This window comes from Natrix helvetica (genome assembly GCF_964273705.1).
Source record: "Natrix helvetica genome assembly, chromosome: 1".
Classification (NCBI taxonomy): domain Eukaryota; kingdom Metazoa; phylum Chordata; class Lepidosauria; order Squamata; family Natricidae; genus Natrix; species Natrix helvetica.
In genome coordinates this window covers 165,915,513-165,930,271 of record NC_138548.1, presented here as the reverse complement: position 1 = coordinate 165,930,271, position 14,759 = coordinate 165,915,513, and the positions used below count along the sequence as shown (strand labels likewise).

Sequence of the window (14,759 nt, the reverse complement as noted above, 5' to 3'; positions counted from 1 at the left end):
ACCATTGTTAAGAGCACTCATGTTCAAGCACCTTGTACAGGTAGTTCTCAACTTCCAACCACAATTGAGCCCCAAATTTCCATTGCTAAGCAAGACAGTTAAGTGAGCTTTTCCCCATTTTATGACCTTTCGTGCCACGGTTAAGAGAATCGCTGCAGTTAAATTAGTAACACAGTTGTTAAATGAATCTGGTCGCAAAAGGGATCACATAACCCTGGGACACTGCAACCATCACACATGCAGGCCAATTACCAAATGTCGGAATTTTGATCACATAACCATGGGGATTCTGCAGCGGTCGTAAATGTGAAAACGGTCATAAGTCACCTTTTTAAATGCTGTTGAAACTTCACTAAGCAAATGGTTGTAAGTTGAGCACTACCTGTATTCTTTAAAAAAAACCCAGCATAATAGCATGCTGAACTTACAGAGAGATGCTGGCAAGATAGCCCAAATCCCAACTTCTTCGGTCTATAAGACGCACTCTCCCCCCCTCCCCAAAAGTAGGTGAAAATGTCTTGTGTGCCTTATAGAGCAAATGTTGCTGAAATCCTGTCCACCCGTCAGCCCCCACCCACCGGCCTCTGCCTCCTAACAATTTGCCTCCTTGCATCAAACAACCTGGTCAGCAAAGCACAAGCAACTGATTGGATTGACCACTGTTCAGCTGTTCCAAGCTGCGGAGATCACCGCTGCTGCCTATCTCCACCTCCGCGCCTCTGCCTGTCCCATTTTCGGCCCATTTCAGGTGACAGGGATAGGTAGCAGCCTTGACTTTGGTTTGGAAACGCATTAAATTTATTTACATTATTCTTTATGGGGAAAAATTGGTACTTGTTGTTTTTAGTACTTGTCATTCCTCCCAGAACCAATTAACAATGAGGCCCTTTGAAAATATCAACTATATAGTCTGTCCAAATGCATATTTAGATCTTCTAAATATGCGTTTGGGTAGCTTATATAGTTCACAATAGAAAGAAAATATTAGTTAACTGTACTCTTCAGTTCTGTTAAAGTTTGTTATTCATATCTGCCACTGTTTTGTTTTGAGTTTCAAACACGAACATGAACAGTTGCTAGGTGAAAAAAGCAATTTACTCAAAGCTGAGTAGATAAACAACTCACAAGGAGAGGAATGTAAATCAGCACCGAATCTCTGAGAAAGACAGTCGTCTGGAATAGTTAAGTTAATAAGAAAAGTAGTCCAAAGTTCAGAAAACCAGATTTGTCGTCCAGTCCAAAGGTCAAAGTTTCAGGGTTTGTTTTACACAAGCAGAATTCACAGAACTCACACACCAGAGCAGCAAATCAGATGGTTGCTTCCAACAGAGAAACTTATTTCATTTTTAATTGAGGCTGCAACTAGCTATCTTTAATAGGATCATTCTCTCTTTGCTTGGCAAGGCATTTCATTAAGCATCTTTCCTATGGTTTCCATTCTACTCAACAGTCTAAGGGCATGGAGACCATATCTCATCAATTGATTGCTCCGTATGTTTGGATAGGGCCTGTGTGTGATCAGCTTCAGGTGATCCCTGGCTTGGTGTCCCCATGAGGCTGCCATTCCACTGATTCAGCTCTAGCAGCTTCTTCAGAGCCAAGAGTCCTGGATCATTACAGCCACTGTGAAAAATATTAACTAAATTAATGGGAAGAGTATTTTCTAACAAATCTCATTCATTTTTGTTTTGCTTCCAGGCTGAGATGAACAGCCAAGTGAATTGACTAGGTTTTATTCTGAAAAAAAAATGAATAAGCAGATAAGACAATTTGAGGTCAAATCACCTGATGGCCATATGTGGTGTGGCAGCTGGTTTAATGAATGGCTTTACTATAGTCAATCTGTGCTTGTACCCATGACACTCAAAACCGCTACCTTGATAAAACTACTTTTCCCTACCTTCAACAATTACGTTGCAATAAGGAGCCAACTGTTTTCCTGCCTCTTTTCTTCATTTAATGTATATTCTTGAATCTATCACACTTACCCTAGCCTGCCAACTGGCTATTTACATAGATAAGAGCGAGAAAAGGGTGGGGGGAGATTCTGCCATTTCCCAGCCAGCAGGTAGAGATTATTCTGCATGAGAATCTTTTAGTCTGCAGAGGACATTCTGCAATCCAAGACATTTTCTTGGAATATACTCAAGTCATATAGGATGTTTGGCTGGATAAGTGCCTAATACTCCCACCCCTCCAAATACAATTCATAAAATTTACCCTGATTCCCTGAAAATAAGACCTCCCTGGATAATAAATCCAATCTGGCTTTTGACATATGTGCTAAAATAAGCCCTCCCCCAAAAATAAGCCCTCCCCAAAAATATTGCAGCAGATCAGCAGCCCTGAGGTGACCATGCTCGTTGCCTCCTGCACCTCAAAAATAATAAGACCTCCCTGAAAATAAGGCCAAGTGCTTATTTCGGGGGTCAAAAGAAAATAAGACCCTGACTTATTTTCGGGGAAACATGGTAGAATATTCAGTTCTTTTTCTGTAGCAGTTGCGATGAAGGAAACAGTACAATCCTAATTGTTCCTATTGAATTTAAAAGGCTATCCTATGAATTCAGGCCACATTGAGAAGATTATACATTTTGGGGGTTATTACCTAGGTATTTTAGGTGTTGGCTCTGAAAAGTTTGTAGAGATAGTATATTTGTTTTAAATGATTTAATTTGTCTTTCAGGACAAATTATTCCCAAAGTAGCTTATGTAATATAATTAAAATAATTACATATAATTTAAATGTAAAAATACAAGTATTGGTTATTTCAGGAATAGTTGACAATGATACCTGGATTTAAACTAATTTGTTCAACTCCACATATCGCATGGGTATATATCCTGAAGCCCTAAAGCAGGGGTGTCAAACTTGCGGCATCACATGACATATCACAACTTTTTCCCCCTTCGCTAAACCGGGTGTGACCGTGGCCAGTTTGTGACGCATCTGGCCCACTAGCCACAAGTTTGACAGGTCTGTCCTAAAGCTCCCCAAAACTTCGTAAAGGTTCTCCTCAAATTATACTTTCTAATTTCTAGAAGGAGATAATTATTAAATGCATACAGAGAAATGATTTTGCTTATTATTAATTTTAATTATACAGAAATTAAATTAAAATTCTGCTTTTGTCCTAGCCTTACTATCTCTTGCGATATTGAAATAAAAACTTGAGTCCAGAAATGTTTTGGAATCTGTGCAGTGGAATTTATTTTTTATTTAAGACTACAACAAAAAAGAGCCAGCTATGTATAACTTAATAATGACTGAGATGTATATTGATATCTATTGATAGATAAATATTGGTGGTCATTTAAAAAACCTGATCACGAAGTCATAGGTCAAATCTTCCTTTCTACTTTCTCATTGTTATTCATTCTGTTGTATAATTAGGTCTACCTCAGATCTACTCTGCAAAAATCCAGACAATCACCAATGGCAGCAAATATTGCATGCTGAAAGTGTGTTTAGTACATAAAACAAAGACGTTGCACGGCCAAATCAAAACCTGCAATTTCTTCAGTTGTTTGGAATTTCAGCTGAGACAAAATCCAGAAGGGTATAATAGAGTCAATGGTGGCATTGTTCTCCTTTCTCTGTTCCTCCATGGCCATTGTGCTTGCCCTCCTACCAAATTCAGCACCTTCTTTCTCTTATTCCCTTGACATGTTTACATTCAAGTACTCACCGACTGCTCATCCTGTAATCTTCTCAGTGCCTTTCTTCTTTCTTCATAGTTTGTCACACTTGAATTCAGCCAGCCTGCCCATTCCTCTCCAATCTTCACAACATATTTGTTTCCATTATCTCCCTAAGCTGATAACACATGTGCTGCCCCTGAAGGCCTTTTTTTTTTCCTCTTGCTGTTCCTATTCCAAAACAGGTCCTGCCTGAAATGTGTTTCAGGTTCATGCTCAGGCAAAATATGTGTGTTTTGATCTGACTTGCCAGTACTGTAGCCTGTATGCTGAGAACATTTTGCACATCCCTACTCTGCTGCCATCTAGGGGTCATTTGGATTTTGCAGTCTGGATCTGTAGCTTTAGTTGGACACCATTAAAAATTTGAGTCATATGGAGTAGGAATATAATATTCTTTAATAGAGTTTCAGATTATTTTAAATTAAATGGGAAAATGTATTCTGAATATATCCTTCTGGTCTACCATTTAGATATTGTTGGGTGAATATACTTATTAATTGGTGGGATTCATGTGCTTATATGTAGGCTCATAAAGCAGTATGCGGATTACAAATCCTAACTTACATAAATTAGCACAAATATATGGGAATAAAACAAGGTTTCTGTTGTCTTGTGGTATCCAATATATACTGTGAGCAAGAAGTGCTGCATGTGGCACGGGTGCAACTAATAGTGATAACCTGGTCTACATCTTTCCTATTTTACTGTCTCACTAAAACGTTACATGTAAGCTTCAATTAAGGTCATGATGAACAGCAGACATCAATATGTGGTTCATTAGATGATGACCATGAAACATTATAATTTGAAATTAAGAGGAATGTGAACTAATAAATGAAAATTGTGCCTCTCTGAAATCTGAGAGGAAATTGAAAGATGTAAGAGATGCAAATAATGTTTTTGATCCTTGTGGAATGAAGTTCATCAATAGATGTAGGAAATTGTTTAATTATGAATGAAAGAAAGGTTCTAGATTATTATTAAGGTAGAATCATTACTTGTGATATATTATACTCTAGTAGATGGTGATATTGTGATGAAAGGACAAAGGGCAGGTTTTAAGAGAGAAAAACTATAAATAAATTCAAAAATGAATACTATAAATGTTAATATCAAGGCAAAATGATGAAAAGTGAGACATCAATGCTATGACAATGCTGAAAAATCGTTGAGCTTCAAGTTGTAGGATTGCAACTGGAGAAATATTAAAATATGATATGGTTTATTTATGAAAGGTTCCATAAAAGTTTGTGTTTAATATGCATGAAGACTGCGTCTGTAACTTTGTTGGTTTGGAAAGTGAATGTATATTTTTATAAGCAGACAATGCCATTTTGTTTGAGAAGTTAAATGATTTGAACTGAATATTAGATTTTATTTTGCCAAAAGGAGCATGGAGAGATGCCATTTTCTCAGGCCAAAAGAAAACGGAGTGATCAGTTGCAATTTATATATCAATGACAAAACACTAGATCAATTAGTGCAGCTTGTACCTTGATAAAATATTTATTAAAATAGATGGGGAAATTTTAAGAGATAAACATTGTAGTGGAAAGATAGTGGATAGCATATGGTCTGTTACAAGGAATGCTTATTCCTACTTCGTTATGTGAAATGAGAGTGGGCATATCAAGAAGCATAAGTAAAGTGAATGTAATGGGATTATCTACTACACAATTCAACGTGTAATACTACATAGCAAATATGTGAAGGAAGAGGAAGAACAGGAAAGCCATGAATGCAGATGATGAAATCTTCAAGAAGATAGGAGTGAGGATTTTAAATAACAAAAGGCAATGTGCAAGATATTGTACGGCCATAGAGGTTAGAGCAGTTCGGCACTGAGAGCACGCAGGCACCAGAGCGCCGGAACTCGGAAGACAGCAGCTGGTTGGTGGGTGCGCATGTGCGTCAGAACAGCTTGCCAGCACACATGTGCACAACGGAACCCAGAAGAGCAGCTGCGATGGCGCGTGTGCCATCTCTGGCATGCGTGCCATAGGTTCGCCATCACAGAGTTAGAGGAAATAGTTAAAATAAAGCAAAAATATAATTAAATTAGCAAATATGAATAATACTATGGGGAAGAAAGAATTCCCTCTGTGATTTATTTATTTATTATTTATTAAATTTATTTGCTGCCCATTTCATTTTGAAGTGACTCTGGGTGGCTTTGTGTAACAAAGGAATGGAAATGAAGTTATCTGGCCACAAACGTCACAGTTATTCGTTCAATTTATATCCCACTTTTCATAAATACTAACTTTTTTGGTATTAATATGTATTGGAAGTGTGTGCTGTGTCTGTCAACTATGAAGCGAACGTGGCTGAAGCCACCTTGTGTTGCCTCATAGTTGCCACAAAGCCTGAGAGGGGGAGGGAGGCGGGGAGTAGATCGGCCAGCTAACAGTCAAAACAAAAAGTTTTCCTGTGGGAACCAAGGTCATCGTAACAGGTGGCTGATGAAGGAGTAGTCGCCAGCTATATTCATTGGATAATGTGACTGGTGACACCTGGGAGGTGGGAGTTTTACTCTTAATTAGGTGAAAACCGCGGGAACCTTTAGACTGTTGTTTTCACCGACTGTGCCAATATGATGTATCCAATAAACATGTTCTTTGAGGAATCTATCTGCCTCAGAATTCTGCTTTCAAAGGGTGCATTACTCAGAACCCTGACAGTGTCTTTTACTTGTCTTTTCGGGATCTTGTAAACCTCAGATTAAAATGCATATAATTTAATACAGCTAAAATACCGCTTGCTTTTTTTTTTTTTCATTTAGAATGAAGTCACCCTGCTGAGAAATGAAGTGGCACAGCTGAAACAGCTACTTCTGGCTCATAAAGATTGTCCTGTTACAGCCATGCAGAAGAAATCTGGCTATCATAGTGAGTAATATTCCATTTCCCATAGCACTAAGGTTACACCAGTGAAATACCTAGAAGTACCAAGTCAAGAAAACATTAATACTGAAAAATGATGCTAAAATGTTCCACGTGGCTTGGGCAAGATATGTTCAGGGACACAGTAATTCATAGAATTCTTTTAAAAAATTTTTTTTTCATAAATCCTCTTGATGATGTTATATATTTATATTCAATAGCTGTTATATGAATTGAATATTAATTTTCATCCAAAAGAGTAATATATTGTATTGTTGAAGGGGGTGGGGGGAAACATTCATATTTATGGATAAGACAATGTAAAGGTAAAATGTGAGAAACTAAATTGTTGGCTTTCTGATTTTTTTAGCACTTCAAAGGTTAATGTATGTCTCATTTGGAGATATAATAAAAAGTCCAGAAAGCAGTCGCTGCAGTAGAATAAATGGGCAATTTTGTCCATTGTACACACATTTATAACAAATAACTGAGCTGGGAATGCATTAGGCAACATTCATAATATATAACCTCACAGCTTTCGTTTTTATGATTTAGTGATGTTTCAGGGTATTTGTAAATGTGAAGATTGTTTCTGCCATATGTAGCCACTTCATTTTAATTTGCCAGTGTCAGTAATTTAGGCGAATAAAAGAACATTTTGCATTGCATGTGAACAGTTCCTCAGGTGCTTGCGATAAAACTTAATGGCCACCATCTTTACTTGTAGCCATTGTAAGCAATTTCATCAGAATGGGCAATATTTTTTAATTTAAAAGATTCTGGAGATTTAGCAACTCTCTGTGACTGTATATATTTAGCACATTGATTTTGTCAGTTTTGAGGTTATAAATCTCAGTCCTTTTGATCACCAGTCATTTTGACAAGATAGAAAGTGGCATCTTGGAGCAAATTGAAACCATACAAAATATATTTTGAATTTCTATTAACAATGATTGTTGCAGGGATGAGGTTATTATAGCTCCCATCTGACAAAACAATATTATTTCATATATTTAGGCTGCTATAGGATAGCTTCCTGTATGCCTAGTTTGCTGAATGAGCTTGGCTGTCTTGAATATTAATGTAAAAAAAAACTTTTTCACCTCTGGCATATTTAACTATCTCAGAGACATTAGTAATGCTATTTTTATTCACCGTCAACAGTGAAAATAGCATTAAAATAGCATTATCACTCAAAAGAAATAGTTATCGGACTATAACCAGAATATACAAATGCAAATAAAATGTAAAAATTTGGCATATGCTATTAAGATGTATAGTACATATAGCCTACATCCATATCAAAGTGACTAAATTATAATTTAAAAATTGAACACAAGCTACACAATTCACTTAAGCCTTGAAGAACCCAAAAGATACCATGGCAGAAACATCACAAAATGTTGCTACCTATTGTTCCCTATATTCTATACAATAACATGCCCCAAAAATCCCTTCTAAGGATTTGAAGAGACTTCTGTATTACCGTATTTTTCAGAGTATAAGACGCACCTTTTTACTTCAAAAAAGAGGGTGAAAATCTGGGCGCATCTTATATTCCAAATGTAGCTGCCTGGGTCGTCTGAAAAAGGGGCAGGTGAAGCTGGCGCTGCAGAGATTGTGATAGCTGGAAAGGAGAGAAGTTTCGCTTTTGGGACTCCCGCTCGGCTCAGCTCCCAGGAGGGCTTAGGGGGTGGCGGTGGTGGTGGCGGCTCCTCACATTGCTGGGGAATGAAGTCATTGTGGCCATTGTCTCCCCTGAGCTGCCCGCCGAATTTCTGAGGCACCTTTCGCTTGCAGGAGGAGGAGGGCGAGGGTGGAGTATACCAAAGCCTCTGAGGAACTGGGAAAGAAAGCCGTGCTTGGAATCTGCCAAAAACTGCCATCCAAAAAGCACACCTTTCTTTCCCAGTTACTCAGAAGCTTTGGTTTAAGGAGGCACTGCTTTAAGCCACCCTCCTCCTCCTCCTGCAAACGAAAGGTGCCTCAGAGATGGTAGATTTCTCAGAACGCTAGATCGGGAAGTTAAAAACCTGAAATGGGGACAATCAAGCTTGATTCAAAGGCTTTGGCTCCTGAGCTTGCTGCGTTACCAACCAAAATGCTGGTACCACGATCTCTGCAGCGCCCGCTTTTCCTGCCGCTTCTCGGGCGGTTCCAGGCAGCAGAGATTGCGGTAATAGCATTTCTGGGTGACAGCACCGCGATTTCAGGAACCAAAGCCTTTGAATCAAGCTTGATTATATCCTATTCCAGGTTTTTAACTTCCCAATCTAGTGTTCTGATAAAAGTCTTTGTTGAGAGATTGTTCCTCTTCCCTTCCTGCCCTCGCCCCCAATCTCTCCGGATCTGCTTATTGCTATTGCGCCCAGCTACCGTATCTCTTTGCTGCATGACAGATCTGGGTGGCTTGGGGCTTGGGGGGAGGAAGGGAAGAGAACCAATCTCCACAAAGGCTTTTCTCAGGACCCTAGAAATCCACTTTCTCTCCGGAAAAATGCTATTTGCATTGTCGGGATTTTGGCTAATGGAACAAGCACGGAATGGAAAGGGAACTTTGGAATACAGGAGCACCGTATTCCTGGAGCCTGGCAGCTTCCACATTCTGAAGTTTCCATCCCACGCTTCTTTCACTAGCTAAAATCCCAACAATGCCAATAGCTTTTTCCGGAGAGAAAGTGGAGATCTAGGGTCCTGAGAAAAGTCTTCGTGAAGAGGTGATTGGTTCTCTTCCCTTGCTCCACCCCCCCACCCCCCCAATCTCTCCGGATCTGTCATGCAGTGCTTATTGCTACTGCTGCTATTGAGCCCAGCTACCGTATCTCTTTGCTGCATGACAGATCTGGGCGAATTTGGGGTATGTGTGTGTGAGACAAAGTCATTAAGGCCCTTCATGTTAATACCTATCTCCCCTTTTATTTCCAGTTATTGTAAGAGGAGAAGTCCGAGGAGTGAAGTAAATTATAATGAAATCATTCAGCTGCTTTTCTCAAAAATGAAGGGATCACATTGTTTCATGAAGTACCTTATTTTTCAGACTATAAGACGCACCTAGACTTAGAGGAGGAAAACAAGAAAAAAATAGCTTTTGGCCTCCATGGGCCCCATTTTCACCCTCCCCGGCCTCCAGAAGCACTTTGTAGGCCAAAAACAGGCCCGTTTTTGAGGGGAAAACAGGACGTGTGGAGCACTGCAGAGTGCTTCTGGGGGCTGGGGAGGGTGAAAACACAATGCACAGAGGGTTCGGGAGGCCAAAAACAGACCTGTATTTGGTCTATAAGACGCACCAAAATTTTCACCAACTTGGGCGGGGGGTGCATCTTATACTCCAAAAAATACAGTAGCTTTAAGTGCTTGACGATCTGTACTGCCTGTTAAAACTTTTTTAAACTTTGTGTCAGAATTTTCAACCTGTAGTTCTTTGGATATAACATGATGCATGTTTCATGAACAAAGAATAGAAATGCTGTTCTTTTTCTTTTCAGCAACAGACAAAGACGACAGTTCCGAAGACATTTCCGTGCCAAGTAGTCCTCACACCGAAGCTATTCAGCATAGTTCCGTCAGCACCTCTAATGGAGTAAGCTCCACCTCCAAGGCAGAAGCAGTGGCTACGTCAGTTCTCAGCCAGATGCCTGACCAGAGTACAGAGCCAGTGCTGTCACAGATTGTCATGGCTCCTCCGTCCCAATCACAGCCTTCAGGAAGTTGATCAAAAACTTAACTTTGTTTTTAGATATTCCTTAGCAGCTTCAAAGGGAAACCAAGGAAATAGCCTTCATCTAGGAAACATCTGTAGCTTAATAATTACTCATCTGTAAAATACAAACTTGAATTTGGCTTTGGAAGTTGGCAAACAGGAATTGCACAGCCAGTTTTAGTCTCTTTGTAGTCACTTTGGTCCCTAACTAGGATGGCTTGTTATTTTCAGTGCTTGTCATGTAAAAGTGTTGGTACAGTTGAAATGTACTCCTCTTTCATTTGATGGTATTCCAAAAATAATAATTAAGACCAGTCACTAAATACTCATCCTAAAACTGTGATCATAATCTTATAATATTTTATACCAAAGTTCTACATAGATTCCTTTGTAAAGTCAACAAGATCATAAAGCACTAGGCAAGGGGGGAAAAGACCGGAATGGTAAATTTGCTTTTAGTCTTTTTGCCTTTGTATTGTTTTGCACATTATGAGAAGAAAACATTGGGAGATATATTTGATTATATTGTGTAGCATTATTATTATTTTGGCTTTTTAACTTTGGATGTTTTTTTTTTTAAATAATTTTGTTCGACAGGGCCAGTACAGTATATGATATACAGTACTTTTATGCACATACATAATGTTGATCAGGGTCATTTTAGCTAGATTTTCTTTTTAATTGATACCAGTTTAGCTAACACTTCCATTTTAAAATCAGGACTTTCATTTCTGACATGGAAATAAATTCTGCAGCTGTCCATTTACAAAAATCAAAGAAGACAATGGACAGATGTTAACAGGGTTGAAAAATGGAACTGTTTTTTAAAATCAACATAACTTGATATTTTGTGGTTTCTTGACTCTTAAAAGTGAGAAGCTTTTGTGCATTCTACTATGGTATGGGTGCCAGAAAAGCTTAAATTCCCTCATCAAACAACTCAAGATTTCTTTCTTTTTGATTATTGTCTTGTAGTTGCAAAGTAACTTGACTTTGTTCCTGTGTAAGCACTGTCATGTTTTAGTAGAGGAATTTTGATACCTGGATGCGGGGAAATTAAGGATTTATCATACCTTGGAAACAATTACAGTGTGTGTGTGTGCGCAGTATGCATTTATGGGTGTGCATGTAGATACATGAGTGAAATAGAGAATGATTCAGTACTTAATGCCGGCAATCTGTGCTTGAATGTTTAAAGATGCCTTCAATGTGATGCTGGCTTGAATAGGTGTTTGCAATTTTGAATTGTAATTTACTGTGTGAACTTGGATAATTAACATTCCATGATGTAGTTTCTGATGAGATGGTGTAGGTACAGTTCATCTCATTATCCAATCATCTGTAGGATACAGAGGGTTTTTTTTAATGTGCCATTATCTATTTTAATTCTGAATTTATTTTAAAAACAACAGCAGTACACCATTTTATTAAATTGTTAAATTTCAAAATATAGGTCTGTGCATTCACATCAGTAAAACTTCGTAGAACAATGAAGTAAATTAAACAATGCAATATCTGGCAGTAAAAAAAAAAACCAGGAGAAACCCATTATGTATATACCAAGCATTTATTGCATTTATTGTGGGTTGTGTGACTTGTTTCACCTATGCTTTGTTTTAACCTGGGGTGCCATCAAGCTGTGAAGTCAAAATTTTAAGTGGTGGCAATGACAGAAAACTACTTTATGGTGTACAACCAAAGTTGAACAGAAACTGGATGCAGTCATTAAATTATGTATATATCATTTCAGTGCTTTTAAGTCTGCAAATAAGAATTGAAATATTTTGGGTATTAAAACTACAAGGAACAGGTTTTTGCATAGTTTGCAAAGAAGCACTCTTCATTGCCTTTGCTTTATCAGGTTGTTTTAAAAGAACTGTAATACTGAAAGCAAGCTTACAGAATTTAAAACCCAGAACAAAAACAAGAGTCTCCATCAGCAAATACAAATCCTGAAAGAAACCTCCACAGAAGATTGCTTCAATCTAATTCTAGCCATGCCGGAGGTGCGGATGTGCCCCCAGTTGAAAGCAACGCATCGTTGATAGGTGGCATTTATGGTCTTGTGAACACCTGATGTACGCACCTGCTCTGTGCTCCCTCCAATTTAGGCACAATGTAAAAAGCAAGGGATCTGGACTCATATCCCTATCTGAATTGGAGCGATTACTCTCTCATTGTGAATTCCATGAACTAGGTAAGAATAACTTGGTTGTGTTTGCTCTGCTAAATATGATGGGCTGTGCTGTACTCTACTATCTTCATTTCTGTTCTGAAGCAGCTCACGGAATTAAATGGTGATGCCTCAGTAACTCTGCCTGGAGCAATATAAGCCAATCTTATTTTAAAACCTTATTTAATGTAACACGGTGTTTTTAGTAACAAAAGTGTTGCTGTTGTAAATCTTAAGTACGTGTGAGGAGATCATGTAAAATGATTTTAACGGAGGGGGTTAGTGAAAATCCTATCTATGTTCAACAAAACAGTTGTACAACCATAGATTCCGTTTTAAACTGTATGTCACTACTTCTGTACTTCGCATTTGCGTTCCTTGAATTTGACATGTTTCACAAACTGTACTGTTTTCTTCACTGTGCAGTTTGCATGAGTAAATCATCAAGAGAATAAAATTTATCTTTAAATTGTATCTGCTGTCTTGCATTTATGAGATTTCCTGACCAAGTCCTGCCGTTTCTCTACAACACGGCATAGTGCCAGAGAATAGGATTCGTTTCCTGCATAATTTTGACTGAAGCCATCCTGCTGTTAACATACCGAGATATCATTCAAATCCTGAGCGGGCATGTCTATGAGATCGTGGTATTAGGATATTGGTACTGAAAACAGCAGTACTGAAATTACAACTGTTCCCATGATTCAGAGCCTGGAGAAAGGTTTATGGAAGTGACCATACTAATTTTTAAACAGCCACAATTCCATTCAGACTAAAAGAATTACGTGGATATAAACTTTTGCATATTAGATACCCTCTCTCAAATAATGTGCTAAGTAGGAAGAGAAATACACAGACACAAAAAGATTTACTTATGTAAATAGAAATTAAAAACCTTGAAATGCAAAGAGTGCGATCATATCTACCATTGATGCACATTTAAGTCTTGCAAATAATAAACGCTCTTTAAGCATAGCAAGGATTCTAATGTTACGACAGTAAAAAAAATACTGAACAAATTTGCATTTCAGATTTTAACATAAGTTGAAGTTTAATTAATAACATTCTGTTTGCATGGAATTTCAAGATACACACATTTATAAATTAAAGCTGATAATAAGTCCTGTCCCCAAAGCTATAACCATACAGATAGTCCTCAACTTACAATTCTGTTTCATTTAACAGAATGAACAAAATTACAACAGCCTTGGAGAAAGTGACTTACAACCTGTCTTAAAAGTTATGGCCCATCACACTTCCCATTGTTACATGATCGCATTTACGAAGGTTGCAGTATCTTGTGGTCACTTTGTGATTTGCAACTTTCTCAGCTGGCTTCCAACAAGCAGAAGTCAATTGGGGAAGTTGGATTCATTTATTGACCATGGGTTTTGCTTAACAACTACAGTAAAAAAAAACAATCATAAGATTGGGTCTGGTCATGTAGTGACTTGTTTAATGACTAGATCAATGTGCAGCCGAAATTCTGGTCCTAATTGTCATAAATTGACGACTACCTGTACTAGCATAAAAATCCTAAATCCTCCTATTGGATAACTCATTTTTTGAACACTAAATATATTATCAAGGTATCTATAAGAAAAAGTTCTGTAAAGTTCTCAAAACTGAAGCATGTACAGGTAGTCCTTGACTCGCAACAGTTCGTTTAGTTACCATTTGAAGAGCCATGGTGACACAATGGAATGCAGTATTACAGCCTACTGTTGACCACCAGGGGTTTGACCCTGACTGGCTCAAGGTTGACGTCACCTTCCATCCTTCCGAGGTGAGTAAAATGACCCAAATTGTTGGGGGCAATATGCTGGCTCTGTAAACCGCTTAGAGAGGGCTATAAAGCACTGTAAAGCGGTATATAAATCTAAATGGTATTGCTATTGCTATAGCACCGAAAAAAAGTAACTTACGACCGTTTTTCACACTTCAGACTGTTGTATCATTTCCCTGGTCACATGATTAAAATTCAGACGTTTGGCAACCAACTTATATTTATGGCGGTTGCAGTATCCCGAGATCATGTGATCACCTTTTGCAACCACCTGACAAACCAAAAGTCAATGGGAAAGGCAGATTCACTTAACCACAAAAGTTGTTCTAACTTAACAACTGCACTGATTCACTTAACATCTGTGATGAGAAAGGTTATAAAATAGAGCAAAACTCACATAACAAATGTCTTGCTTAGCAACATAAATGTTTAGCTCAATGGTGGTCGTAAATTGAGGACTACCTGTATTTTGCATGAAGTATAGACTGGGATTAGTGTAAAAGACTGTTGCCCTTG

At 38.2% G+C, this 14,759-nt stretch overlaps 1 protein-coding gene across 2 annotated transcripts in view; it reads left to right on the top strand.

Moving 5' to 3' along the window:
• The window catches only part of ATF2 (activating transcription factor 2), a 44,521-nt gene extending 31,590 nt beyond the window's left edge, over window positions 1–12,931 (top strand). For both annotated transcript variants that reach the window (XM_081935444.1, XM_081935445.1), the window contains 2 exons: window positions 6,485–6,590; window positions 10,070–12,931. In XM_081935444.1, the coding sequence (XP_081791570.1) occupies window positions 6,485–6,590; window positions 10,070–10,296 (333 nt within the window). In that variant the 3' untranslated portion in view covers window positions 10,297–12,931. The remainder of the gene's footprint in view (window positions 1–6,484; window positions 6,591–10,069) is intronic.
• Window positions 12,932–14,759: the final 1,828 nt, after the last annotated feature.